Below are 27,458 nucleotides of genomic sequence, written 5' to 3'. Positions count from 1 at the left end.
GCCCCTCTGGTGCAACCAATTACCTTCAGAAGTCACATAACTAGTGAAATGAAGTCCACCTGTGTGAAATCAAAGTGTTACATGATCTGTCAGTATAAACACACCTTTTCTGAAGGCCCCGGAGGCTGCAACACCATTAAGCAAGAGGCATCACACCATAAAGACCAAGGAGCTCTCCAAACAAGTCAGGGACAAAGTTGTTGGGAAGTACAATTCTGGGTTGGGTTATAAAAAAATATCCAAATCTTTGAGGATTCCCCAGAGCACCATCAAATCCATTATCATCAAATGGAAAGAACATGGTACCACAACAAACCTGCCAAGAGAGGGCCGCCCACCAAAACTCACAGACCGGGCAAGGAGGGCATTAATCAGAGAGGCAGCAGAGAGACCAAAGGGTAACCCTGAAGGAGCTGCAGAGTTCCACAGCAGAGACTGGTGTATCTGTGCATGTGACCACAATAAGCCGTACACTCCATAGAGCTGGGCTTTATGGAAGAGTGGCCAGAAAAAAAGCCATTACTTAGTGATAAAAATAAGAAGACACGATTTGAGTTTGCCAAAGGGCATGTGGGCGACTCCCCAAATGTATGGAGGAAGGTGCTCTGGTCAGATGAGATTAAAATTGATCTTTTTGGACACCAAGAAAAACACTATGTCTGGCGCAAACCCAACACATCCCATTACCCCAAGAACACCGTCGCCACAGTGAAACATGGTGGTGGCAGCATCATGCTGTGGGGATGTTTTTCAGCAGCAGGGACTGGGAAACTGATTTGAGTCGAGGGAAAGATGGATGGTGCTAAATACAGGGATATTCTTGAGCAAAACCTGTTTCAGTCTGCCTGTGATTTGAGACTGGGACGGAGGTTCACCTTCCAAGCAGGACATGACCTGAAGCATACTGCTAAAGCAACACTCGAGTGGTTTAATGGGAAACATTTAAATGTGTTGGAATGGCCTAGTCAAAGCCGAGATCTCAATCCAATTGAGAATCTGTGGTCAGACTTGAAGATTGCTGTTCACAAGCGGAAACCATCCAACATAAAGGAGCTGGAGCAGTTTTTCCTTGAGGAATGGGCAAAAATCCCAGGGGCAAGGTGTGGCGAGCTCAGAGATTTATCCAAAGCGACTTGCAGCTGTAATTGCCGCAAAAGGTGGCTCGACAAAGTACTAACTTTAGGGGTGTGAATAGTTATGTACGCTGAGGTTTTCTGTTATGCTGTCCTAAGTGTTGTTTGATTCACAATATAAAAAAAAGGCATGTTCTGTGAATGAAATGATGCACACCTTCAAACAATCCATTTTAAGTCTAGGTTGTGAGGCAACAAAACATGAAAAATGCAAAGGGGTGAATACTTTTGCAAGGCACTGTACATATTTTATATAGCATTATTTACGCTAGAAACACGACAAACATGTATTAATTAAACCTGCAGTAATATAATGGAAATATTTTAAATCTTACCTAACTCATGTGGCAATTCATGACAGAAAACGGCCACAGAAGTACTTAATCCACTTGATAAACCCTCAGTAAATGCGGCTCCTGTAATTAAAAATGTATTTATTTTATATCATAATAAGATCATTTCAAAATTAACAGGTACTAAAGATGCATACGTTAAAGCCTCAAACACACATGCATAAATTGTACTTTGTAAAGTCTAACAAACATATATGATGCCAAAATATAAATAAATAAAATAATGTAGACAAATGGACCTATGTAGGCACACTTTCTGACCTTGCCTTGTGTCAACTTCAGCATAGGCTGCATTGTTCTGAGATGTGAATGCTTGATAAAATGCAAATAATAATAACAGCCCACAATAGTGTGGCTCATATGTTAATTAGGCAAATAACATCCAACATGGTCAGTGTCTTGTATATATTAAAAAAAAAAATAGCAATGCTGCAACACAAGACCTTAATAGCTTGACAATAAGAGGCGATTTATGTGGTGTATTTGGCAGAGGTGTTAAAGTCAAGACAGCTCAACTTGCTAATGTTTCACAAGCTAAGGTGTCTAAGGAGGTGTTATTATCGAACTATGCAAAAAATATGAGATATGGTAAGAACTTACCCTTGTTATCTCTATTTCTACGAAGTCCATAGGGTTCCACAGGATACCTTGGGGTATAGGTGTGACGTCAGTCGCAGGGCACCAAAGAGTTAAGCTTTCAGCCTCCCAGGATGCACTAGGTCCCCCTCCTATACCCCGCCCCCAGGCCAAGGCACCTCAGTTAGTTACCAAGCCATAGGCCGGAGGAGGAGAAGGAAGAGAGAGAACAAAGATCTGGACACATACAAGAATCACATTCTCACCAGAGGGAGACGGAAAACCGGTGACCAGAGCAAAGCCCATCTGCAGCACAGGTGCGACAGGGCGGGAGTCCTGTGGAACCCTATGGACTTCGTAGAAATAGAGATAACAAGGGTAAGTTCTTACCATATCTCATATTTTCTACTTCAGGGTCCATAGGGTATCCACAGGATACCTTGGGGATGTCCCAAAGCAGTATCCTTTAAGGGTGGGGACACTCCTGTGCAGAAAGGAGAATCCGCCGCCCGAAGGAAGCATCCTGAGAGGGGAAGGTGTCAAACCTGTAATACCTCACGAAGGTATGGACAGAAGACCACGTAGCAGCCTTGCAGATCTGAACCACGTCGAGCTGCCCACGAAGGACCCACAGACCTAGTGGAATGAGCCTTCAGAGAAGGAGGGACCGGTAGGCCTTCATGAAGATAAGCTTCAGAAATAGCCATACGGATCCAGGCTGCCAAAGTTTGCTTTGAAGCAGGCCAACCCTTTTTACGGAAGCCATAGAGGACAAACAAAGCGTCCGACTTCCTAAACGAAGAAGTGCGGTCAACATAAGTCCTTAAGGCCCGCACAACATCCAAAGAGGCCTCACCCACGGAAAGACCAGGTGAGTTAAAGGCCGGAACAACTATTTCCTCGTTAACATGAAACTGGGAAACAACTTTGGGAAGAAACTCGGGCCGAGTGCGGAGCACTTCCCTGTTCCCATAAAAAACCAAGAAAGGGGGTCTACAAGAAAGAGCCCCTAACTCAGAAACACGTCTGGCCGAAGCAATGGCCAGAAGGAAAACAGTCTTAGCTGTTAGCCATTTAAGATCCACTGAGCCCAGTGGTTCAAACGGCGGTCCTTGGAGAGCCCTCAGGACCACAGCCAAATCCCAAGGCGCCACAGGTGGAACAAAGGGCGGCTGAATGCGGAGAACACCCTGCATAAAGGTGCGCACATCCGGGATTGTAGCAATCCTACGGTGAAACCAGACAGATAGGGCCGAAACCTGTACCTTCAAAGAAGCAAGGCGAAGCCCATGATCTAGTCCCGCTTGCAGGAAGGCGAGAATCCGAGACAGACGAAACTCCCGCGGTGCATAACCTCTCGGTCGACACCACTGGAAGAACGTATGCCACACGCGATGGTATATCCTCGCGGAAGACGGTTTCCGAGCTCGTAACATGGTACGCACCACAGAGCTGGAAAACCCCTGGGACCTCAGCATGGCCGTCTCAACAGCCACGCCGTCAAAGACAGCCGAGTCAGGTCCGGGTGAAGGCAAGGACCCTGAGACAGAAGGTCCGGTCGTAGCGGCAACCGCAGAGGACTGTCCACGGACAGACCCCGAAGGTCTGAGAACCAGTGCCGTCTGGGCCACGCAGGAGCTATCAACAGGAGCGTCCCTCCTTCCTGTTTGAATTTCCGGATTACCCGTGGAAGAAGGGAGACCGGAGGGAACAGGTATGCGAACCGGAACGTCCACCGGACGGACAGAGCATCCACCAGAGATGCCCCTTCGTCTCTTGTGCGAGACCCGTACACCGGCAACTTGTTGTGCCGGGACGCCATGAGGTCGATTTCTGGAAGACCCCACCTGTCCACCAGTAGTTGAAAAACGTCCGGGTGCAGGGACCATTCCCCCGGATGAACGTCCTGGCGACTTAGAAAGTCCGCCTCCCAATTTAGCACTCCCGGGATGAAGACCGCTGATATGGCCGGAAGATTGCGCTCCGCCCAAACCAGGATCCGAGAGACCTCTACGAGAGCCGCCCGACTGCGAGTTCCTCCTTGCCTGTTTATGTAGGCCACGGTGGTAGCGTTGTCCGACTGGACCTGCACCGGGTGACCCTGGAGAAACCGCTGTGCCTGCTGGAGAGCATTGAAGACCGCACGGAGTTCCAAGATATTTATTGGAAGCTCCGCTTCTGTCGGCGTCCACCTGCCCTGGAACAAGTGTGGACCCGAAACTGCTCCCCAGCCCCGAAGACTGGCGTCCGTTGTCAACAGGACCCAATTTGGAACCCAGAACGGACGACCCTTGTTGAGGTGGGTCGTCTGTAACCACCACGCAAGGGACAGGCGAACCTCCTGGGTGAGCACAATCGTCTGGGACTTCAGAGACTGAGTCAGCCCGTTCCACTTGGACAGGATCAGGTGCTGCAGAGGTCTGGAGTGAAACTGGGCGTATTCCACCATGTCGAACACCGACACCATGGAGCCCAGTAACCTCATCGCCGAGTGTAAGGAAACCCGGCGGCTGTGCAGGCAACTGCGCACCCTTGACTGTAAAGCAGAGATCTTGTCCTCCGTCACGAAGATCCTTTGCTGTCCCGAGTCCAATAAGGCTCCAAGATGCAGAATCCTCCGAGACGGGATTAGAGTGGACTTCTGCCAGTTGATCAGCCAGCCGTGCCGTTGCAGCAGTGCAATGGTCAGGTCCAAGTGGCGTAACAGGAGCTCTGGAGATCCTGCCACCAATAACAGGTCGTCCAAATACGTCAACATGCGGACTCCCTGCAGCCGCAGAGAAGCCGCCATGACCGCCATCACCTTGGTGAAAACACGTGGTGCTGTTGCCAGGCCAAAAGGTAACGCCCGAAACTGGAAGTGGTCGCTGCGGATTGCAAACCTGAGGAACTGTTGATGGCGCAAAAGAATAGGGACATGCAGGTAAGCATCCTGTATGTCCAATGACACCAAGTAGTCCCCAGGTTCCAGCGCCAGAATGATGGACCGTAGGGTCTCCATCCGAAACTTCGGGACCCGCAAAGACTTGTTGAGTGCTTTGAGGTTGAGAATCGGACGATATGACCCATTGGGTTTCTGTACCAAAAATAGATTTGAATAGAAACCCTGGCCCCTCTGGGAGAATGGAACAGCCACTATAACTCCAGCCTGGAGCATAGTGTGCAATACCTTCCGCAGCTCCGTAGCCTTGTTCCGGTCTGATGGGAGACCCGTGGTGAAGAAGCGAGCCGGGGGTCTGTGCCGGAAGGAGAGGGCGTATCCGTGGGAAACCACCTCCAGAACCCAAGTGTCTGTCGTAGTGGTCGACCAACACTGGGCGAACTGTAGCAGGCGGCCTCCCACCCTGGGATCCCCCAAAGGGAGGCCCGGACCGTCAGGCCGCAGGCTTGTCATCTGGCCTGGGGGCCGGACGTCTGGTACTCCATGCCTGCTTCCGGGGCTTGACCGATTTCTTAGGGCCAGCCTGTCGAGGAAACGACTGTGGTTTGGGCCTGCCCTGGGCCCTAGATGACCGAAAGGACGATGGTCCCGAACCAGAAGGAGCAGCGGCCGACGGGAGACAAGCAGATTTGGCTGCCGCCAGCCTGGCCACAATCTTATCCAGATCCGGACCGAAGAGAACTTCTCCGGTAAACGGCAACGCTTCCAGACCTTTCTTGGAATCTGCGTCCGCCTTCCAGGATCGCAGCCACAAGGTGCGACGAGCAGCTACCGCTGCTGAAGAAATTCTAGACACCAGAGTACTAATGTCTAGAGCCGCCTCGTTGATGTAGGTGGCCGAATCACCTCCGCCTGTTCGGCCGGACAGTCGGATTCAAAAGAAGCCTCTAATGAATCCGCCCAGCGCTCCATCGCTCTGGCAACCCAGCAAATGGCCATAGCCGGCCGTGCTGCCCCCCCTGCAAGGGAATAAGCGGACTTCAGGCAGATTTCTACCTTGCGGTCCGTAGCATCCTTAAGGGAGGACATGGATGGCATCGGCAATGTGGCACTACGGACAAGACGGGTCACGTGAGAATCCACCTGTGGAGGGGATTCCCACTTAGCAAAATAATTATCTGCGAACGGATAAGCCACCGCCAGGCGTCTCTGCGGCTGGTATCTTTTGCCAGGTTGTTTCCACGCCTCCTCTAAATGGTCCACCAACTGACCCGAAAGAGGAAAGACTGTGGCATCGCCCTTCACATCTTTGAAAAAGGCATACTTAGATTTAGCCGCTGGGGGAACTTCGTCCTCAATCACCAAGGCTGTGCGGACCGCCCGAATAAGTCCAGGAATATATACTTTGGACTTAGCATCAGCGTCCTTAGTATGGAGAGGTTCCTGATCGTAAGGATCCAGAATCTCCCCATCATCAGACATCCCTTCGTCATCCTCATAAGGAGCGGACAGAGACGCCACCGGCCTTTTATGAGGCCGCATCACAGACTCCCCTTGCAACACATCCGACAAGTGCTGTACAGAACTCGTCAGGGAGTTAACCCACGCTGGCTCCTGAGAACCCGGGAGCGGGGAAATAGGGAGACTGTGGGGTACCACCAATTGTCGTGGGAACCCCTGCATGGGTGACGACACCACAGACTGCTGGGACAAACCCATCGGAGTAAACGCGGGCTGCGGAGCTAACTGGCCCACTAAAGCTGTTAACGCCTGAGCGAAACAAGCCCAGGGCGGCTCCTGTACCGGTGCTGTAACCGTAATAGGCCGCGCCATGGACAAACACTGCCGGCAAAGGCCCTCCGCGCTACCCTCCCCCTCCGCTAACGGTACTTTGCACGTGGTACACTGTAGCCGGAGGGGAAAATCACTTTCAGACATGATGGCACCACGTATGTGACCTCTCTCACCAATTAAGTATTAAATAGGCGAGAGACCACCCTGCAGCACCGCACCACAAGGGCTTTAGCAGAAAGAACAGGGACAGTAATAAAGCTGACAGTTTAGAGAAGAAAAGTTACAGGCAGCGCTAGCAGAGTCACATACAATGCAGAGAAATAACAATTCCTGCACTAACAGCGCTGATTACTCAACTACACAGACACAGGGCCTGGTAAGACACAGCGCTGCATACACAGACCTGAGCCACAGCGGAGGAGAGGTATGCGGGGGGACCTAGACCACGATGCTTCCGTCCAGTGCTTCCAGCAGCGTTCACCATGCGTTCTGGAGAAGATGGCCGCCGAGGAGCCGAGAGGAGGCTGGCCTGGGGGAGGAGCGCTGCCACAGGACCAGTCGGCAGCATGCAGAGAGGGCTGTGTGCAGCGGGGGAGGCGCCGGCTGTGAGACAGGGAAGGCGCGCTCCCCTGGCATGCATTTAACCCCTGGGACGCCGCAGCGCTACCGCTCTGCTGCGGTCCGCTGTCCCAGGGGGTAGTGGAAGCGCAGGTTGGTCGCCTGGCTCCACGCTGCAGCCGGTCCCCAGGGAGCCCCCTGCCTGGGGACTTAGGACCATGTGATCAGCGGGGACCCACCGCGGGACCCCGCTGCTTACCTCTGTCCCCCTTGAATCCGGCCATGGTCCGGAGCATCTGGGGTCACCGCTAGCTGTGACCCCAGACGCCCACCAGCATCCCCGGATCAGTACCGGCGTTCTGGTACCGGCGGGGTGTAGGGAAGACAGCATGGACGTCAGGACTGACTGTCCATGCTGTTCATCCAGATGTGCAGCCACAGCTGCATGAAGAAAAAGCTTCAGGGGCTCTTCTAGCCCCCACTCCAACAGGTGCACCCGACTCCGGCCGGGCACCAAACTAAACTGAGGTGCCTTGGCCCGGGGGCGGGGTATAGGAGGGGGACCTAGTGCATCCTGGGAGGCTGAAAGCTTAACTCTTTGGTGCCCTGCGACTGACGTCACACCTATACCCCAAGGTATCCTGTGGATACCCTATGGACCCTGAAGTAGAAAATAATATTAGCAGAAGGCAAAAATGGACGAAGAAGCATACTTCAGGATTGTGATATCCGTGAAGTAATTTGAAGTGCAAGGCAAAACGGGCGACTAATGAGGAGGCAATAGAGCAGGATACATACTCTCCCGAAATGGTCGGGATAGTATGTATCCACCCGGAAGACTAGGCCAATCTCCCGAAACCGGCCCGCACCCCCCCGTTGCCGCCCGCACTCCCCCCACAGTGACTGCCAATTTACTGTGCAAAAGTGGGCAGTCCGGGGGGGGGGGGGGGCGATGACGCGATTCGCGCTGAATCTGGTCATTGTAGCCTCACCCCACCACTTTACAGTGCCTGTATTATCGTCTCTGTACAGCAGGGGACGGGGACGCAATGACAACATTGAGCCGCCATGCCCCCCCCCCCCCGCACCGCCCAGCTGCTGTGACGAGAGGCCGGAGGGGGCAGCCTAAAAGTCGGTAAATATGGCAGGATAGGTTGTAGTGTATATCCATCAGGTTGCCACTGCATAAACCACTCATTGCAAGTTCAGGGGTGCACAAAACACAGGCAATGAACTACTGAGTACACAAATTATCCTTCACCTCAACAAACTGACAAAACTACATGTGGCCCCAACGCTACAGCAGTTTCCTACAGTGAAGGGGCTCAGTGGTTCTGTAATGAGTTTTCCTCACATGCTTTGAGTACAGTTAACACTCTTCGTGCTCATCACTACGTAAAAAGGACCTGGGGGATCATTTCCACTTAATGATGCAGCATACAAATCAAAATACATTTCTCCCTTCTAAGCAAAATAATGTTTACAGTATTTTATACAGATGTGTCCACATACATCTGACCTTGTTATGTTAGTGTCAGCAGCTGTGACACTAAGGTAGCATTTAGTATGCAGATACACCAGCAGTTGCACACAGAATATAGGCATGCTGCATATCATTATTACATTTTAATCAGCAGAAGCTGCTTGTACGTCCTATTCACATCGCTTTGCGACTAAGACACATTTGAAGGAAAAATTTGCATGAAAAGATGCTCGGTGCTCCCGAATCACGCCACACCATGGTGCGACTGTTATAATGCACAAGGAAGATGTATGCAAAAAAACATCTGTACATCTTTGCCTCAAAATAACTAACAAAACAGGCCTGCTGCAATGAGCTTACCAATTGCCAATCCATCACTGAAGTTGTGCAGTCCATCGCCCATGATTACCATCCAAGCCAAAGTGGCCACTCCAGCATCTTTAAGCTCTTCCCGGGAGTAGCGCTGTGAGTGACTGTGTGGGTGGTGATTTTGGTGATGATGGTGGTGAAGGATATGGTGGTAGTCATGGTGATGATGTATCAGGTCATCAGACTGACCAAGTGTGTCATGGAAGTGGGAATGACATTTATTTTCACATCCTCTAGACACATACTCCCGGTAATTTGTTTCATCATGAGATTGGGCAATCATTATCTCTTCTTCCTCTTCTTCTGGGGCAACTGGCTGTTGAGACTGGAAACGTGTTACAATTTGTGTCTCATCCTCTGTGTAGCTTTCATGATCTATATAGTGGGCAAGATGAAAAACAGCTTTCTAAAGTTCATCACCAAGAGGCAATATTTACTACAGTACACTGTATAATGTCTCTTCCTATTGAAATAGTTTACTACTCTGCAAGTATCTTATTTTCCTTTTTCTCTAGAATTACACTGTGCAGCATCAGTAGCCCAACTGACGTAACAGTCACTAAATTGAAGCTCTCTGCTATTCCACCATGAGTTATTTAAGCAAGCGACTAACCAAATATGTTAACGTTATTAATTACGGACACAATCATTAAAATTGATTCACAATGTACAATACACATTTGTTACATAATTTTCATATATCTGACACTTATGGTACATTCTACCATCTGATGTAAAGAAATTAAAAAAAATATATATATAAATTTTGATGCAGTTCTCGCTATTCTATAGAGCATTTGCTGACGAAGGTTTAGGTGTATGGAACATTATTGTATGACAAAAGGGAGCAGAGCGGTGACGATTTTAGTGAAGCAAGTCAATGAAAAAACAGACGTCTGAGCATTTTTCTTGGCTTACGCCCACAACGATGAACTTTATTTTATATCATGTAGAGATTGATATATATTATTTGGTTTCTCCAGAAAAATTTATATAAGCCCTGTTTACTAATAAAAAATGTCATATTCCCTTTTTGTTTACCGTTGCGATTACATTTATGTGAAAAAACTATTCTTTACTTTTAAACAAGTTCAATTCCCGGTAAGACTCTGCTTTGGCATGACAATAAATAAAGCACAGGGACAGGAAAAAACTACTGTTGTCTACATGGCAATCTTAGATGACAAAAACAAAGGGATGGGGAAACCCGCGCTAGGATTCTAGGGGAGTCATATGTGATTTGTGCTTGCTGCGGACCTTAATGGGAATACCCAACCCACTATGGAACAATAAGTTCAGATTTGCTACCAGCTAGACCACAAATAATATACAGAAAAGCCTCCGACCTGAAACAAAAATTACATCAAGACCCACTCCGTTAGACAAATGACCTTAGGAAACACAGGGATCAGAAAAGGATTTTACTCCTGTGGAACATGTAAAAACTGTAGAGAAGGATACAGTAGCACTAAAAGAATTGAAAAATTTTCATCTACTACCACCAATATGACATACAAAATACAACAACATATTAGTTGCAACAATACAGGGGTTATTTATCTGACAGAATGCCCCTGCGGCCTTCAATACGTGGGTCGGACCAAACGCAACCTGAAAACCCGCATATCTGAACATCGCTGTAATATATGGAAGGGACTAGAAACTCATTCCCTCTCTTTACACTTTAAAGACGCACATAGACAGGACCCTAAAGGGATGAGGTACATAGGAATTGCTTGCATGGAAAATAACTGGAGAGGAGGAGATTTTGAGGGCACACTGAATAGAGAGGAACTAAAATGGATCTACACATTAAAAACCTTTATACCACAGGGTCTCAATGCAGATAATGAAGTTAGGTCTGTTATAATGCAATAATCCATCCCCAGACTCCTCCTGTTAAGTATGCACCACCCACTTCTGGTTATATAATATAGATGGCTACATATGCATCTTTGTATCTAACCAATATTTAGGTATCACCTTGATACCTAAATAGCAAATAAACGACATCTATACTGAGACTATTTTACTAGCCCACAAAAAAGATGGCCGCCGCAACAACATGATTACTTAATACCTCAACAAAGATGGTTGCCGGCATAGAGTACTTAAAGTCACACACAAGATGGCTCACATTAACCCCTGAGGAAGGCTGTATAGCCGATACACGTTCGGAAGACACCCGCTGTTTCACCCAAGAGATTCACATACATCTCCGAGTCCCACTCCTGAAGTCTCCTCGCGGCGCCGAGTCGAGCCACCGTAACGGAACTGCTGAGCCCAGGCAAGTGCACGATCTCGCGAGAGTTCACTACCCGGAAGTCTCGCAGACCCACGGTGAGGACTTTGTTTCCCAGTCAGCGCGTGGATCCACGCGTGCTGACACACATAGTGGAACGAGGAACTGGAAGGCTGAAGACCGAAGTGGATGTCGCCACCCGGAGGTGAGCGGTAAAGGACGCTGAGGGTAAGTTTGTGCACCTGGGGGATACGGGACGCCTCCCCGCCAGACACAATCTTGCAACACCCCGCGTACATCAGACATTCACCAGCTCTATATCAGAGAGACTACTGGTGACTACAAGTAGTCTACCATTTCAATATACTAATAGATTACCTATTGCACACCCAGGACATTGACTTTTAGATCATTATCCCAACTGATACCTACAGTCCTGGTCCATCCATAGGTATCTACATTCACTCACACCAGTGCACTTCACTCCTATAAATAGCATATAAGGGCATTGTGACCCTGATTTTTACAAATAAATATATACAAAGTATATTGGATTAAACCAGTCTGTGCAGTATACTTATTTTATTTCCCATCACATTTTAGTGCAGCGCTGACCTAGTGTAGCGCTGATCCATATCACTTTGTGTAGTGCATTTATCATATTTGGATTTCATTTTTCATATGCATTCAGTGTAGCGCCTACCTAATCTGATTATTAATCTTATAACACCTTGGTTAAAAAAAAAAAAAAAAAAAAAAGGACTATTGCTAGCAATTCGAAATTGCTCACATAACAATTCCCAGGCCCCATAGCAAAGTAAAGAGGTAGTGGGGTGAGGATATAAATATTTACTTAACATACCAGAAGCAGGAGCATGCACTGTGGAGACCAGATAAGGCTTCCAGTTACACTGTGATATTACTCACAGCAGAAGGACACTTATTGCCAGGATCTCCTACTGCAGTAGAAAGAGCTGCACCAGCAATTTTGCCATGCGCCAAGACCAGCAAATGTGCAGTTAGCTTTAGCATTAATTTGTATATTGATGGTAACCTAAGCATCTAAGCTTAATAAAAGTGCAATGCATGCAAATACAGCTAAATATAAAAACTCTGCGTCCATACTCGTATCTGTGCACATATGCAGCAATGGTTTTTAATGATACTTAATGTTCCATTTCAGTATGTTAAAAACAAGTCACCACACTTAAAAGTTCATTGGTTTCTAAGAGAACATATTGTGTATATGCCAACTACAAGTTAAACTGTTTAACCAGTGTATTTTGTAACACTGATTTTTATGGAGTTGTGTGCTGCATGTAAAAAAATCCATTGAAATGAATAGTCCTTGTAAATCAGTATAGCTTTCTACATATCACTGATAATTATATTATGCGTTACATGGAAAAATCACAGGACATGCATGCAATATTTCTAATGTGAAAGACCGTTTGATGTGCACAATGGATTAGACAGATATGACAGTCATGGGTCTGTGTCACATTCTGTGCTAGGCTTGTGATTACTCATAACGTTTTCAAGTTTTAAAGGAGCAAGTGGCTCAGCTATGCATAAACTTAAGACCCCCCAGAACTCCTAAAAACGTAGCTAAAATAGAAACAGTTTATATCCATGCAACTAATAAACTCTTTTATGGAGGTGCATAACATGTTATGGCCATTTTGTAGATTGTCATGCTTAATATAAAATACAGGGATACCAAAACTGAAGTCTTTTCACATGCACCTTATTACAAAACCATGTAAATATAGATTTTAAGTACCATATTGGAGTACTTCTATTTAAAAAATTAAATTATCTGCCTCACTTTCACATACACAGGTAAACATAGTTTGTGTTTTTCGCATATATCTACTATGGAAAAAAAAAACACATCACCTAGTTTCAGATCACATTATCTCTGTAATTGATTTTTCGCATTCAATAATTTTGGAATAGAAAGTCCTAGGAAATTCTTAATATAAAAAATCATTACTTCAGTCATGGTGTGAGCCAATGCAATGTCTTACAATAAATACACTTCTAGAAATCAGTCAATAGTAGACCATCAAATAAAATCACCAAAACTACCTCTATTCCATAAAACCAGACAGACTAAAGCTGGGCATCCACTATACAATTTTCTGTCAGATATCTGTCCAATCTGGCTGGTTGGAATGAAAACCTGGTAATGTATGGGAGCTAATGATAGTCGATCATATGGTTTTAAACACTGAAAAAAGGACGAAAAAAAATTGTTCAAATTGATTAAATTTGTACGTTTTAAAAAATTTGTCTGAACAACCATTTTTGGCTATTTTCCAGTGTTTGGGAGCAAATGGACAATTGTCATTTGCTCCCATACATTACCAGGTTTTCATTCCAACCAGCCAGATTGGACAGATATCTGACAGAAAATTGTATAGTGGATGCCTAGCTTAAATCATCAAGTATTAGGTTTGGTCACAAGAAGGCCCAGCTATAGCAAGAATTCCAATATAGCCACAGTAAAACCTGATGGTGCACATAACAGCTGGTTGGTTGCTGTTTCACTATTATCCCAACAGCCAATCAGAGATTACTGTAGAAAAGACAACCAACGACACCCAATGACAGAGCTTAGTTTTGGGAATACCAGTACAGCGGCAGCATGGAGAAGTCATTTTGGACAGAGCTCTGTACCTGTTTTTTTAGGACACAGTTTTTTATGTGTATATTATGAAAAGTACAAATCAGGAAACAAAAGCACAGAATACAGATGTGTCCTAATATACTATTTCTGCAGTCGCGCCGAACAGCCCTTCTCTGAGTGCCAGGTCCCATCTGTCCTTTGTGCCCGAAATTGCATCATAGTCACAGGCGGATGTGGCAAACCGCTTCATGAGACTGCACTGATTAATTTTAAATGTGACACTTGTATATGTGTGTGTGACGGAGTCTGAGTCTGTATGCACACTGCTACGATGCCACGCCAAAGTCTGTGCTTCGTATGCAGATTAATTTACACACAGATATACAAGTGTTGCATATCAAATGAATCATTGCAAACCTGTAAAGCAGTTTGTCGCATCCGTTTGCAACGAAGTTTAGTTTTTAGGTGAAAAAGCAGCTCAGCACAAGCCCAGTCGCCCAGGACCTGGCGGCTCACTTGCACCAGATATCTTGCGCCGCATGGCGTATTGAGGCTAGGTGTATGAGGACGCATATGTATTTAAAAATCTTCCATTTGCCAATTTAATAGTTTTTCTGCTTTAATCATGCGAGTCTTTCAGCCCTCCCTTGCAGCCTACCCTCTGTATACACATAGGAGTCAAGTTGGTTTCCAGAAAAATAAGTTACTGAAGCTTTTGCTCACCCGGAAATAGTAGTTTTTATATACAAAAAGAAGAAGCAAAAACACACACTTATATTGTATATAACTTTTTGGCTTTGTAAAGTATATGCAGTGTTAAAAATATATACTTACGGGAACCAGATTCTGATGCCTCTTTTTCTTCAATATGTGAATGGTTTGACAGCTTCTTTTTAATTTCTAATTCTTCTTCATTTTCAGTTTTTTTCTGATTCTTAGTGAATGAGAAAAAAATTTATTACGGTAAGAAAACATAAGCTGATTAAAACAGATTTAAACATAATCTTAGTTCACCACTTAAAACGATTATCTTTACTGTTCTTTATGTAACCCTAGACTAAAATATTTCATATACAGCATGCCTCTTTTACAAGTATAAGTCTGTCCATATACATGTGTAAAATACAAAAAGTGATAACCATTACTTTTGATAGCTAGTAAAAATACATTAAATAAGTTGCATGTTTCTTGGCAGCTTTTATAATAGAATTTGTATTTCTTTCCTTTACAGCTTTAGGGGTGAATCCAATTAGGTGCGAGTTGGGATACATTTTCAATTCAATTCCAAACCCTGAGCAGTTCAAAAAGGTAGGGAAAACCTTTATTGTAAGGGAAAAATGTTAGGACACAGTGCAGAACCTCTGGTACACCCCTCCCAATGACTATTCATGCACTTGGAGGGGATTAAATAGCATAATTTGGCCAATAAAGTCATGTCAGTTTTCAGTTGAATTTCTCTATATAATTCAGTAATGGGTTAAATGATGAAGGTATGTGAAGGTGTAAATCACGTGGGGCAGGTATGTGGAGGTATAAATGATGTGGGGCAGATATGTGGAGGTGTAAATGATGTGGGACATGTACAGTACCAGTCAAAAGTTTGGACACACCTCCTTCAATGGTTTTTATTTATTTAAATTATTTTCAACATAGTAATTAATACTGAAGACATCAAAACTATGACAGAACACATGGAATTATGTTGTAAACAAAAAAAAAAGTGTTAAAACAAATCAAAATAGGTTTTATATTTTAGATTCCTCAAAGTAGCCCCCTTTTGCTTGGATGACAGCTTTGCACACTCTTGGCATTCTCTCAATCAGTTTCATGAGGTAGTCTCCTGGAATGGTTTTGAATTAACAGGTGTGCCATGTCAAGAGTCAATCTGTGGAATTACTTGCCTTCTTAATGTGTTTCAGACCATCAGTTGTGTTGTGCAGAGGTAGGGTTAGTACACAGTGGACACCACTATTTGGCTACTGTTGTAATCCATATTATGGCACCAACCACTCAACTCAGTAAAGAGAAACTACAGTCCATCATTACTTTAAGACATGAAGGTCATGCGATACGGAAAATTTCAAGAACTTTGAACGCATCCTCAAGTGCAGTTGCAAAAACCATCAAATGCTATGATGAAACTGGCTCTCATGAGGACCGCCCCAGGAAAGGAAGACCAAGAGTTACCTCTGCTGCAGAGGATAAGTTCATTACAGTTACCAGACTCAGAAACTGCTACTTAAAAGCACCTCAGATTAGAGACCACATAAAGTCTTCACAGAGTTCATGTAGCAAACAAATCTCAACATCAACTGTTCAGAGGAGATTGCGTGAAGCAGGCCTTCATGGTCGTATTGCTGTGACGAAGCCACTAGTGAGGATGAACAACAAGAAGAGGAGAATTGTTTGGGCCAAGAAACACAAGGAATTAGACCAGTGGAAATCTGTACTTTGGTCTGATGAGTCCAGATTTGAGATTTTTGGTTCCAACCGCCATGTCTTTGTGAGATGCAGAGAAGGTGAGCGGATGGTTTCTGCATGTGTGGTTCCCACTGCGAATCATGGAGGTGTGATGGTGTGGGGGTGCTTTGCTGGTAACACTGTTGGTGATTTATTTAAAATTCAAGGCACACTTAACCAGCATGGCTACCACAGCATTCTGCATCGCCATGCCATCCCATTTGGTTTGCGCTTACTGGGACCCCATCATTTGTTTTTCAACAAGACAATGACCCCAAACACACCTCCAGGCTATGTAAGGGCTAGTTGATCAAGAAGGAAAGTGATGGAGTGCTGCGTCAGATGACCTGGCCTCCACAATCACCCGAACTAAACCCAATTGAGCTGGTTTGAGATGAGTTGGACAGCGGGATGAAGGAAAAGCAGCCAACAAGTGATCAGCACCTCTGAGAACCCCTTCAAGACTGTTGGAAAACCATTCCAGGAGACTACCTCATGAAGCTGATTAAGAGAATGCCAAAGAGTGTGCAAAGCGATCATCCAAGCAAAAGGGGGCTACTTTGAGGAATCTAAAATATAAAACATATTTTGATTTAAACACTTTTTTTGTTTACAACATAATTCCATATTTATTCTTTCATAATTTTGAGGTCTTCAGTATTAATCTACTATGTGGAAAATAATTTAAAACTACTACTACTACTACTACCACCACTACCTCTACCCCCAAAATGCTAGAAAGACTTTAATTTGCTGTAAAACACATGCTTGTGATCATTTTTCAATCATTAATAAAAAGTGCAAAAATAAGACATTTTACACACCTCCAGTATTTACGCAATGGCCACTAACAGCCTTCTATATGGTCCCGTTATCTCAGTTGTCACTTTTTTGGGGACCAGGATGGTTTCCCCACTTTTGCATGCACTTCTCCCAGGTCACAGTTTGTAGAAAAGTTGCACAATCTCACAGCAACTACAGCTAATTGGCAATATTAAATGGATCTCTCATTTCTTGGGTTCACGCACTCGCTTTAGCAAACTCGCACTTAATTGGATTGACCCCTTAATGACTGATACTTCTTTAGATTTTCACATTGTCAAATGACTAACATGACGTCATCCTTTCCCTCCTGTCTTCCCAGGACAGAGCCTGTATAGGTAGAAACCAGCTGACTGTGCTGTTGTGTAGGCAGTCAGACAATGTCTACCAATTCATTACATGCATAGAGCTGTAACTCTTGGCAGCCATTATTGCTTGCCCTCCAGAGATATATTGAAAAGGAAAGAGATAAGTGGGAAGATAGCTAAGAATAGTTACGTTACAAAAAAGTAATTCATTTGCTATTAAAGAAAATGGGATTGTTGCTTTAAGCAAATTAGAGGTACCTTTTTCATCAGCATTTTAGCCTTCTGGAAAGAAAGTTCTGAAGAAAAAAATCCTCAAATTTTTTAAACAGGGTTTCCCCCTAAGAAAATATCAAACTTGTCCAATTTGAATTATTATAACATTTTACCTTTTGCTTTTTGTCCTTATACTGTTTGATCAAAGTAATCAAATGCTCGACTAAAAACATAAAATACAGGCCCCCCAGCGCAGTCAGGCCCTTCCAAGTTGCATCTAAATGAGCACTTTCTTCAGCCTTTTCATCTGCATGACTTTCATCCACAGATCCACCATGGCTATGGTAATGTTTGGAATGAGACTGAAAGGGGGGAAAAAAAAAAGTGATTTTCCTTTTAATTTTGACATTAACAAAATAACCACAAATACATTTATATATTCAATGACTATGGTACGCCTTAAAGCCACAAACATGTGTAAACAGAATGATATTTGTAACATGGAAACAGAGGTAGGTTTGTTATTAACAAATAGTCAACAATCATACAGTGACACCCGATATAGCAAATCTCCTTATCTTAAGCTATAACAATTACTCTACTATGCAGGGGAGTTTTAGAAAACATAAATCAAAGAAGTACCGGTATTTGAAATTGTATGTTCTAGTGAAGGTTTTGAGAAATAGAAACACACTGATTTACTCGGACTATCAATTAATCCTAAAAGGAAACGGTCTAAGGGCAATTGGTGACAAATACAAAGGAAACTAGATACAATACAAAATAAAAGCTTGTGCCATCACACAGGTTTTGTGAGCTATTAAGATGCCCAACATGTTGGCTAAGTAAGGCTGAGTCTTTGCCAAGTGCGTAACTATTGGGACACCTTTGGCACGTTACAATAAATCCACTCGTGAATGTTTAGTGATGGAAAAGGTGATATTGACATGAATTTCTATGTTAAAAGACAGAAAAGCTTTTTTTTTTTTTTTTTTCCTACAGGGATTTTGAACCACAAGTAACAAAGTCACAATGAAGCTATTCTGCCGACTAGTGATGGTGCAGTACTCTATCACTTTAACAAAATCCAACATACAAAATTTATGAGTAGAACAAATTATTACAGTTGATCTCTTTTCCTTGGAATATCACAAAAGGCTTAAGACCTTAGACAATTGAGCAAAGACAGGAAGAAGGAACAACCCGGACGGTTTATTGTGTGACTCCTCTTTCCCTTCAGTGTCTCTGAGAAACTCCTGAGTTGTCCTACAAAATATAAAAAAAGACATAACAGGTGGGATTTCAAGGCTGCCATTGAGTATTTCAAGGAAATTAAAATTAACAGTAATAATTTGACAATTTTCTTTACAAACTCCATGGCAGCCATCATGAATGAAATGTACCCAAGCACTATATTAAAACAGAGCAGGAGTAACTTATAAAACAGTGCAAAAATTATTTTTTTTATGATTTGCTAACTGAAGGAAAGTTTTTCAAACCTAAGCATCTACTAAAGATCTTATCCAGACAATAGTGTCTGGTTAAAGATGACTACCCCGCTGCTTTGCATAAATGGTCTGCTGAAACCTGAGCCCTGCAAGCCACCACTCTTGTAAAATGTACCTTTAATTCTTCCTGAACCTTATATATGTCATTTCCCCTTGATCCATAATGCTAAATTATTTTTGAATGGAACTGGTCATTAAAAAGGTCCTACATGAATAATCATGTTTATCAATCTTCCTGAATGCCTCTGTTTTGGAGAAATCAATTAAAATTGCCCTGACATGATCCAAGGTATATAATAGTTCTTCTTTAACATTGCTTGATTATGGACAAAGAGAATGATATATCAATCATTTCCTGATATAAGTAGAAGCTACCTTAGGTAAAAAAAAAAAAGGATTGGTTTATAAGACTACTTTATCTGCATATGTTAAACATTTAGTACATACAGTGCCTTGCAAAAGTATTCACCACCCTTTGAATTTTTCATGTTTTGTTGCCTCACAACCTGGAATTAAAATGGATTGTTTGAAGCTGTGCATCATTTCATTTACAGAACATGCCTGTAACTGTGCAGTTGTGGGGTTTTTTTATATTGTGAATCAAACAACATTTAGCACAACGTAACAGAAAACTTCAGCGTGCATAACTATTCACCACCCTAAAGTCAGTACTTTGTCGAGCCACCTTTTGCGGCAATTACAGCTGCAAGTCGCTTTGGAAAAGTCTCTATGAGCTTGCCACATCTTGCCCCTGGGATTTTTGCCCATTCCTAAAGGCAAAACTGCACCAGCTCCTTCATGTTGGATGTTTTCCGCTTGTGAACAGCAATCTTCAAGTCTGACCACAGATTCTCAATTGGATTGAGATCTGGGCTTTGACTAGCCAATTCCAACACATTTAAATGTTTCCCCTTAAACCACTTGAGTGTTGCTTTAGCAGTATGCTTCAGGTCATTGTCCTGCTTGGAAGGTGAACCTCCGTCCCAGTCTCAAATCACAGGCAGACTGAAACAGGTTTTGCTCAAGAATATCCCTGTATTTAGCACCATCCATCTTTCCCTCGACTCAAATCAGTTTCCCAGTCCCTGCTGCTGAAAAACATCCCCCAGCATGATGCTGCCACCACCATGTTTCACTGTGGGGATGGTGTTCTTGGGGTGACGGGATGTGTTGGGTTTGCACCTGACATAGCATTTTCCTTGGTGGCAGAAAACTTACATTTTAGTCTCATCTGACCAGAGCACCTTCCTCCATACATTTGGGGAGTTGCCCACATGTCTTTTGGCAAACTCAAATCGTGTCTTCTTATTTTTATCACTAAGTAATGTTTTTTTTCTGGCCACTCTTCTATAAAGCCCAGCTCTATGGAGTGTACGGCTTATTGTGGTCACATGCACAGATACACCAGTCTCTGCTGTGGAACTCTGCAGCTCCATCAGGGTTACCTTTGGTCTCTGTGCTACCTCTCTGATTAATGCCCTCCTTGCCCGGTCTGTGAGTTTTGGTGGGCGGCCCTCTCTTGGCAGGTTTGTTGTAGGAATGTGCAGGCTCGGTTTTACTCGGATTTACTTGGTTCTTACCGCCACTTTACCGCAAATTCGGATTTATTATATTGGCTATCCAAAACACATGATAGGCGATAGCCAATAAAATGCCGTTTAAAAATCCGAGAAAATCTGAGTAAAACCGAACCCGCTCACCCCTAGTTTGTTGTTGTACCATGTTCTTTCCATTTGATGATGATGGATTTGATGGTGCACCAGGGGGATCGTCAAAGATTTGGATATTTTTTTTATAACCCAACCCAGAATTGTACTTCTCAACAACTTTGTCCCTGACTTGTTTGGAGACCTCCTTGGTCTTTATGGTGTGATGCCTCTTGCTTAGTGGTGTTGCAGCCTCCGGGGCTCTTCAGAAAAGGTGTGTTTATACTGACAGATCATGTGACACCTGGATTTCACACAGGTGGACTTCATTTCACTAAATTATGTGACTTCTGAAGGTAATTGGTTGCACCAGAACTTTTGAGAGGCTTCATAGCAAAGGGGGTGAATGCACATGCCAATTTTCAGAATTTTTATTTATAAAGATTCTTTTTTATAATATATATATATATATATATATTTTTTTTTTTTTCTCATTTCACTTCACAAAATTAGACTAATTTCGTGCAGATCCATCACATAAAAATCAGATTGAAAAAATAAATAAAATTACAGGTTGTAATGCAACAAAAAAGGTAAAAAGCCAAGGGGGTGAATACTTTTGCAAGGCATTGTATTTCTTCTACCCAATGGAACACCTTTTGAGGAAGCAAAGTCTACACAAAACAATATGAAAACGGATACTGAAAATTTTTGTTTTACATATCATTTGGGTGTTGATAATCATTTGATATACAACACTGTTTTAGCTTCCTTTTTTGGATAATATTTTGGAAAAAAAAAATCAATCAATCAAGTTGGGGTATAGAAAGGACACAAGGAGAATTGAGAATTTGAGTAAGAGTTTGTTTTATTATGTCACATTTATGGAATAGTTATTTGTTAAATGGAAACAGCACCCAATAATTAATAATCTCGTTTCACGATTTCTGGGTGGATTGAGGCACCCAAAGTTGTTTTACATACTGCAATTACAAGTTGCACTGATACTTTACTTCCAGGAGTTGAGTGAGTAGTTAAGAGTTGAAGATTACTCATATGCCACCTTGCCCAAGGATAAGTGCCTTTAGTGCATTAGAACATTCCTAAGAGAAAAATATAATTGTAATGGCACCAGACTCAATTCATGATGAATCTTAAGTTTTCTTTTTAAAAATTAAAAAATGTAAAATTCTGAAAAACTGATGATGTTGAGTTGCAAAGGAAATTTGGACATTTGCATCCTATAAATCTGCTTCCGCAAGGATGCCTCTCTATTACACTAAAATACTCCCTCTGCGTGTGTATAGATTGAAATTTTATTTTTCACCCTTGGTTGATGTAGACAAATTTTGTGCGGCAAACACCTCACACATACTGTATATCACCCACAGTATTTCATAGAAACTAGTCTAATAAATAGTCATTGCAAGGGCTTTGGCCCTGGCTTACCCTTGCTGTCCCTAAACGAAAAGGCAGTTTGAATGTGGACGCACCAGAAATTATGCTGGTTTACTTCACATCAAGTGACTATTAAAATCATTAGGGCAAATGCAGATTTGTACGGAAATCAATTTTGCAGATGGATCTTGGTATTTTCAGCACTGCACATGCTCTGTAACCGATCGCATTCAACCATGCGTAACTAGCAGTGATTCTAAGTCGTACAAAACTTAATCACATCTCACTTATGGCCGAAGGGGTTTAAATGGGTGATCACTTGTAGCCTAACTTGATTAAGGGTGCGATGTGGGAGTGTATCGGTTATGCAGAAGTGAGTACATAGAGATTCGTCTAATTTCAGACAAATTTCTTGCCTCAGGCAGAGGGCTAGTGTATATGAAACCATCATCATTATAGGCGCACAAGCAAATGGATAGGGACGGTGAGATTGCATAGATATGTGCAGCTCTCACACAGCCAAATATCCACATTTATTCAGTGCAAGCACAATTGCGGCAGACTTGCGTACAATTCATAATTGTTTCCATTGTGTCTAGCATTACCCTAAACAACAAAAAAGAAAACCTCAAAAGAAGTTTAGTCATAAAAATGATTTGATTGTGGCCACAAACATAGGGTTCTCTTGGCAAAACTTTAAGAAACATATTCTGGATGATCAAGTGATTTTTGTGTCACCTCAATAGTTTTTGGTTTTTTTTCAATTAAATATTGTCTTCTTATTTTCACTTCTGTATCTTAATGAAGGATAAATTGGTATATTATCCAAGTACTCTGGTATGTTCCCAGAATAAACATGAAGCTTTACATTTTTGTAACCAAAAAAAGCCTTTATTGGACCTCAATCTTCCAATGGAATAGTGGTCTTTATAGACCAGTTAAGCATTAAAACACATTTTTAAGTTTCTTCAACCTGAAAGGGAGACATACAATTAAATCTCATAAGAGATACCAGTCATCTGTCCCACCGTCTTTATTAATTAGATCTTTAACAACCTGATGTTTCCCAATGTGTGGATGTTGGCAGAAACAGGGACTGGAATATCGGCTTTCACCCTTGTTTTGTTAATATGATTAACATTTTCAACTTTAGGATTAAATGACCTAGCTTTTACCAAATCTCTCCTGACTCATTGCATGATGACCAATCAAGTCCAATAGCAGAACCCAGGAACCAGGCTGTATATCCTCTATAATGATACTTATTGGTCTGTCTCTCTTCTGCCCCTTAATATTGATCAAGTCCTCGTTGGTGATAAACTTATTCTGCATTTATTTAGGAGACAAATCCAAGGATTCTTTCAATTTAGGGATACGGTAAACATATAAAAGGCCTCATATTATCAGCTATAGGTTTACTAAACGCTGCACAAATAGAAAACTAGCAAAGCTTACTGTTTCTTACAGCAGGCTTTGCCAAACTATAGAAAAATATAAAAAGTTACTAAATAAACTCTGCTAAAATAGCTTTTCCAATAAAGCACTACTAAAAAGGAGTTTAACTAGGAATGGTGCTCTTTGGCTTTTGGGGTTGGCCCAGACATGATTGAGAAATCTTCCTTGGCGCTGTAGTTTTAGTGTGCACAAACGTATCTGTTCAGCTTAAAAGCATATAGGCACAGTGACATTATGGTGCGCTCAGACAAAAAGAAGAGGGCCAAACTTCCAGCCATGTGTTAGCAACTAACAACCCCAGAAACCACCCCTGTTCTCTTGTTCCGCATCTTAGGTACACCACTGTCGCATACTGTAGCTTAGGCCAGTAAAATTCATTTAAAAAAAAAAAAAAAAAAAAAAAGAGCATTGGGCAGCAATTTGTTTAAGGCGAGGATTAAAGGGATTGAGATCTGGGCTATTCCAAGTCTTCAATTTTCCTTTTCTGCAGGTACTCCTTGATTAACTTGGATGCGCACTTAGATTGTTATGTTGGAAAGTGAGATTACTCCTTAGCTTTCTCACAGAGGCCAGCAGGTTTCATGCCAAACTAGCTTGATATTTGGAGCTATTCATTATGCCCTAGACACATTCCTGGTGGATCACCCAGTCAAAAAAAAAAAAAAAAAAGCTTTGGTTGAAACAATCTTTACTTTTAGATGCTTGATTTAAATGTGATATATTCTACAATTTTGTATTACAGCGATGTTTCCATTCCACTATACAATTGTGTGCCAGAGAAACTGGGACACCAGTCTAGTAACGCGTAGGTCCTACTTTCAATCGGACTATAGCAACGCGATGGGGCATGGACCTCACAAGCTCTCTGATGTACTGTGTAGATAGTGTACACCATGCCTCCTGAATAATGCTCCACAATTGCCTAATATGCAACTTTTGTGGAACCCTGCCATTGATGGCATGTTGAACTGCATCCCACATGTATTCTATTGGGTTCATATCAAGCGAACAAGGGGGCCAAATCACGATTCTAAACTCAGAGGAATGCCATAATCTGGAGGCTACTGACATTTGCGGTGGCGCATTGTCGTGCTGAGTGAATGCATTACATGTATGGACGCAAATGATCCGCAAGGATGGTTACATAGCATCTGCCAGTCAGTGATGTCTGCAGATATATCAGAGGTACAAATGCCTACAAGCTGAAAAAAATCTAACACCATAACAGAGCCATCGCCGCCCTGGTCTGTCCATTGTTGACTTGCAGGGTCCACTGTCTCATGGGGATTTCTCCACATGCGTAATAGTTCATCTGCCTGAATCAATTGGAAAGTCGACCCGTCAGACCAGGCTACACGTTTCCAGTCATTTGCGTCTAGTGTTCACGAGCCCAGACAATGTGCAGAGCCTTGTACCAAGGGGTCAGCAATAAGATCAGAGTGGGCCATATGCTCCTGTACTCCATGTTACCGGTGGCTCCCAGTATGAAATTTTGCTGTTATCTGCAGCATTATTGCACGCCAGTCGGATTTGACAATACATGCCAGACAATACTGTCCACAATCGTCCAGAGTTTGTGTGTCACAAGCTGAATGTCAGTCTTGAGGTTTTGTATGTAGTTGAATAATTCAGTAAAATGTGTATGTCTTTTTATTCTAGCATTTAACCCATCTGGTCCCATCATGTCTATTTTAAAGGTTTCTCAGGATCCTCTCCTCTTTCAAATGATGCAGGTCTACCCACTTTGCATCAATACTAAAGATACTTTAAGGTGTATCCTTTACTTAGCAACTTACTGTAAAATGATGGATAAACATATTTAGATGATCTGCTATACTAATAGGTCTCTTTAGACCACTTTTGTCCTACATTTTTTGTTTTTGCTCCTCTCAAATCTAAAAAAAGGTTTTGTCCCTTTACTTACAGACTGGACCATTTTCTCTTCAGCCTGTCTTTGCAAATCTGATTTATTTCTTTAGCCTTTGAGTCCGCTTATTCCTTGTATTCTAAAATCAATATTATTTTCTCTTTTAGAAGCAGTCGGGACTTACTTTAAGAACCCATTTGGCTTTTCCCTTGTGTTTTTTTAGTAACCTGCCTAACATGAGAGCCTGTAGCTTTCAGAACTGCATTCTTTACATTTTTCCCACCACTACTGTGACTTCAAATAATTCCACTCTGCCAAAAAATTTCATTTTTTTCCTCATTCTCAAATGTGTTTTTGAGTGTTAAGACTGTACATGCAGAAGCCAGTTTGGACTGGGAAGTCTCTCAAACAACTAGGTAGCTTGTCAACATTGTACTTAATTACTACACAGGAAAGGATAATAAAAAATATAAAATATGCATGTATGTACATATGCAAATTTGATGGAAATAATTAACATGTCTGTAAACACATACATATACAACCCTGCGCTAAACTATAGAACTGTCCAAAATGACCAATGTTAAAAATGAGAGTATAAAATATACACTAATGTGCTTCTAATACCTTATGCTGCTCACCAGAAATAAGGGGTGCTGATCCCCCACAATTGTAAATGACCGAGAAAGTAAAGGGAGCCCTAGGTATAGAAGATATTGTTTTAATAAAAAAAACCTGCACTGGCTCACAGAACATAGGCATGCTGCATATCATTTTAATCAGCAGAGCTGTTTGTGCTATAAATTCGCATCACTGTGTGACTCAGACGCATTTCAAAAGACGCTCGCACTACCGAGTCACGCCATGGCATGGCACGACAAGAAGGCCTGTTTAACGTGCAAGGAGGCTGGATATATGAGGACCCATCTGTATATGTATTTGTACAAATAACAGAATTCACACACAAAGTGATTCATTTTTAATCCAGTAGTGAAGACTTAAAAACTAAAAGAAAAAACAAAACAAAAAAACAAAACCTACCCTTCCATGATTCAAAACCGGGACACCCAAGGTGCACATCTTAACCACTAGCCCACACACACTATCCATGTTGAGAGCTACACCTGTTGTGTACATGATGTGAAGTGTGCAAATTAGAGCAGGCAATGTGTACAATGTCAATAGCGGGCAGCCTTACAGTCGCTGATGCTGTAACGTAGCATTTTGCGCGCAGATACACCCACCCTGGCTCACAAGACATAGGCATGCTGCATATCATTTTAATCAGCAGAAGCTGCTTGTGCTATCAATTCGCACCGCTGTGTGATTCAGACGCATTTGAAGGTAAAAAGTCCCATAAAAAAAAAAAAGACGCTTGCGCTACCGAGTCATGCCATATTAGTACAGTACACGTAAGCACATTCATCACATCTCAGTGAAAGCTGTGCGTGCCTGTGACCCCTGTCTGAGCCCATGAGTAAAAAAAAAAAAAAAAATTAAAAATGGAAAATTAATTACTGTTAAATTCGAATTAATGAAAAACCTAAATTTTTGCTGTACGCTCATTCTGGGGCCTCACGGCATATGGGTAGGGCCTCGGAGCAAACCTTTTGTGTTGTCATGTTTTGTCGTGATCTTCATGTTTATTATCGGAGAGCGCTTTAGCAGGCTTTCCCAGCATTCTCAGCTGTCTGACTATACCAAATTACGCAACATTTACTTATTTTTTTCAAACTGTGTCAAAATGATGACTTTGCAAG

At 42.8% G+C, this 27,458-nt stretch overlaps 1 protein-coding gene across 1 annotated transcript in view; it reads right to left on the bottom strand.

Moving 5' to 3' along the window:
• Window positions 1-27,458, bottom strand: part of SLC39A6 (solute carrier family 39 member 6) — a 54,965-nt gene that overhangs the window by 6,929 nt on the left and 20,578 nt on the right. Inside the window, exons 4-7 of the mRNA XM_088476294.1 lie at window positions 17,998-18,186; window positions 14,856-14,955; window positions 9,139-9,522; window positions 1,469-1,549 (exon numbers count right to left, since the gene is read on the bottom strand). Coding sequence (XP_088332420.1) covers window positions 1,469-1,549; window positions 9,139-9,522; window positions 14,856-14,955; window positions 17,998-18,186 — 754 coding nt within the window. The remainder of the gene's footprint in view (window positions 1-1,468; window positions 1,550-9,138; window positions 9,523-14,855; window positions 14,956-17,997; window positions 18,187-27,458) is intronic.

This window comes from Taudactylus pleione, unplaced genomic scaffold (genome assembly GCF_031769625.1).
Source record: "Taudactylus pleione unplaced genomic scaffold, aTauple2 ptg000186l, whole genome shotgun sequence".
Classification (NCBI taxonomy): domain Eukaryota; kingdom Metazoa; phylum Chordata; class Amphibia; order Anura; family Myobatrachidae; genus Taudactylus; species Taudactylus pleione.
The sequence above is the reverse complement of the archived record's forward strand: the minus strand, read 5'-3'. Positions and strand labels throughout refer to the sequence as shown.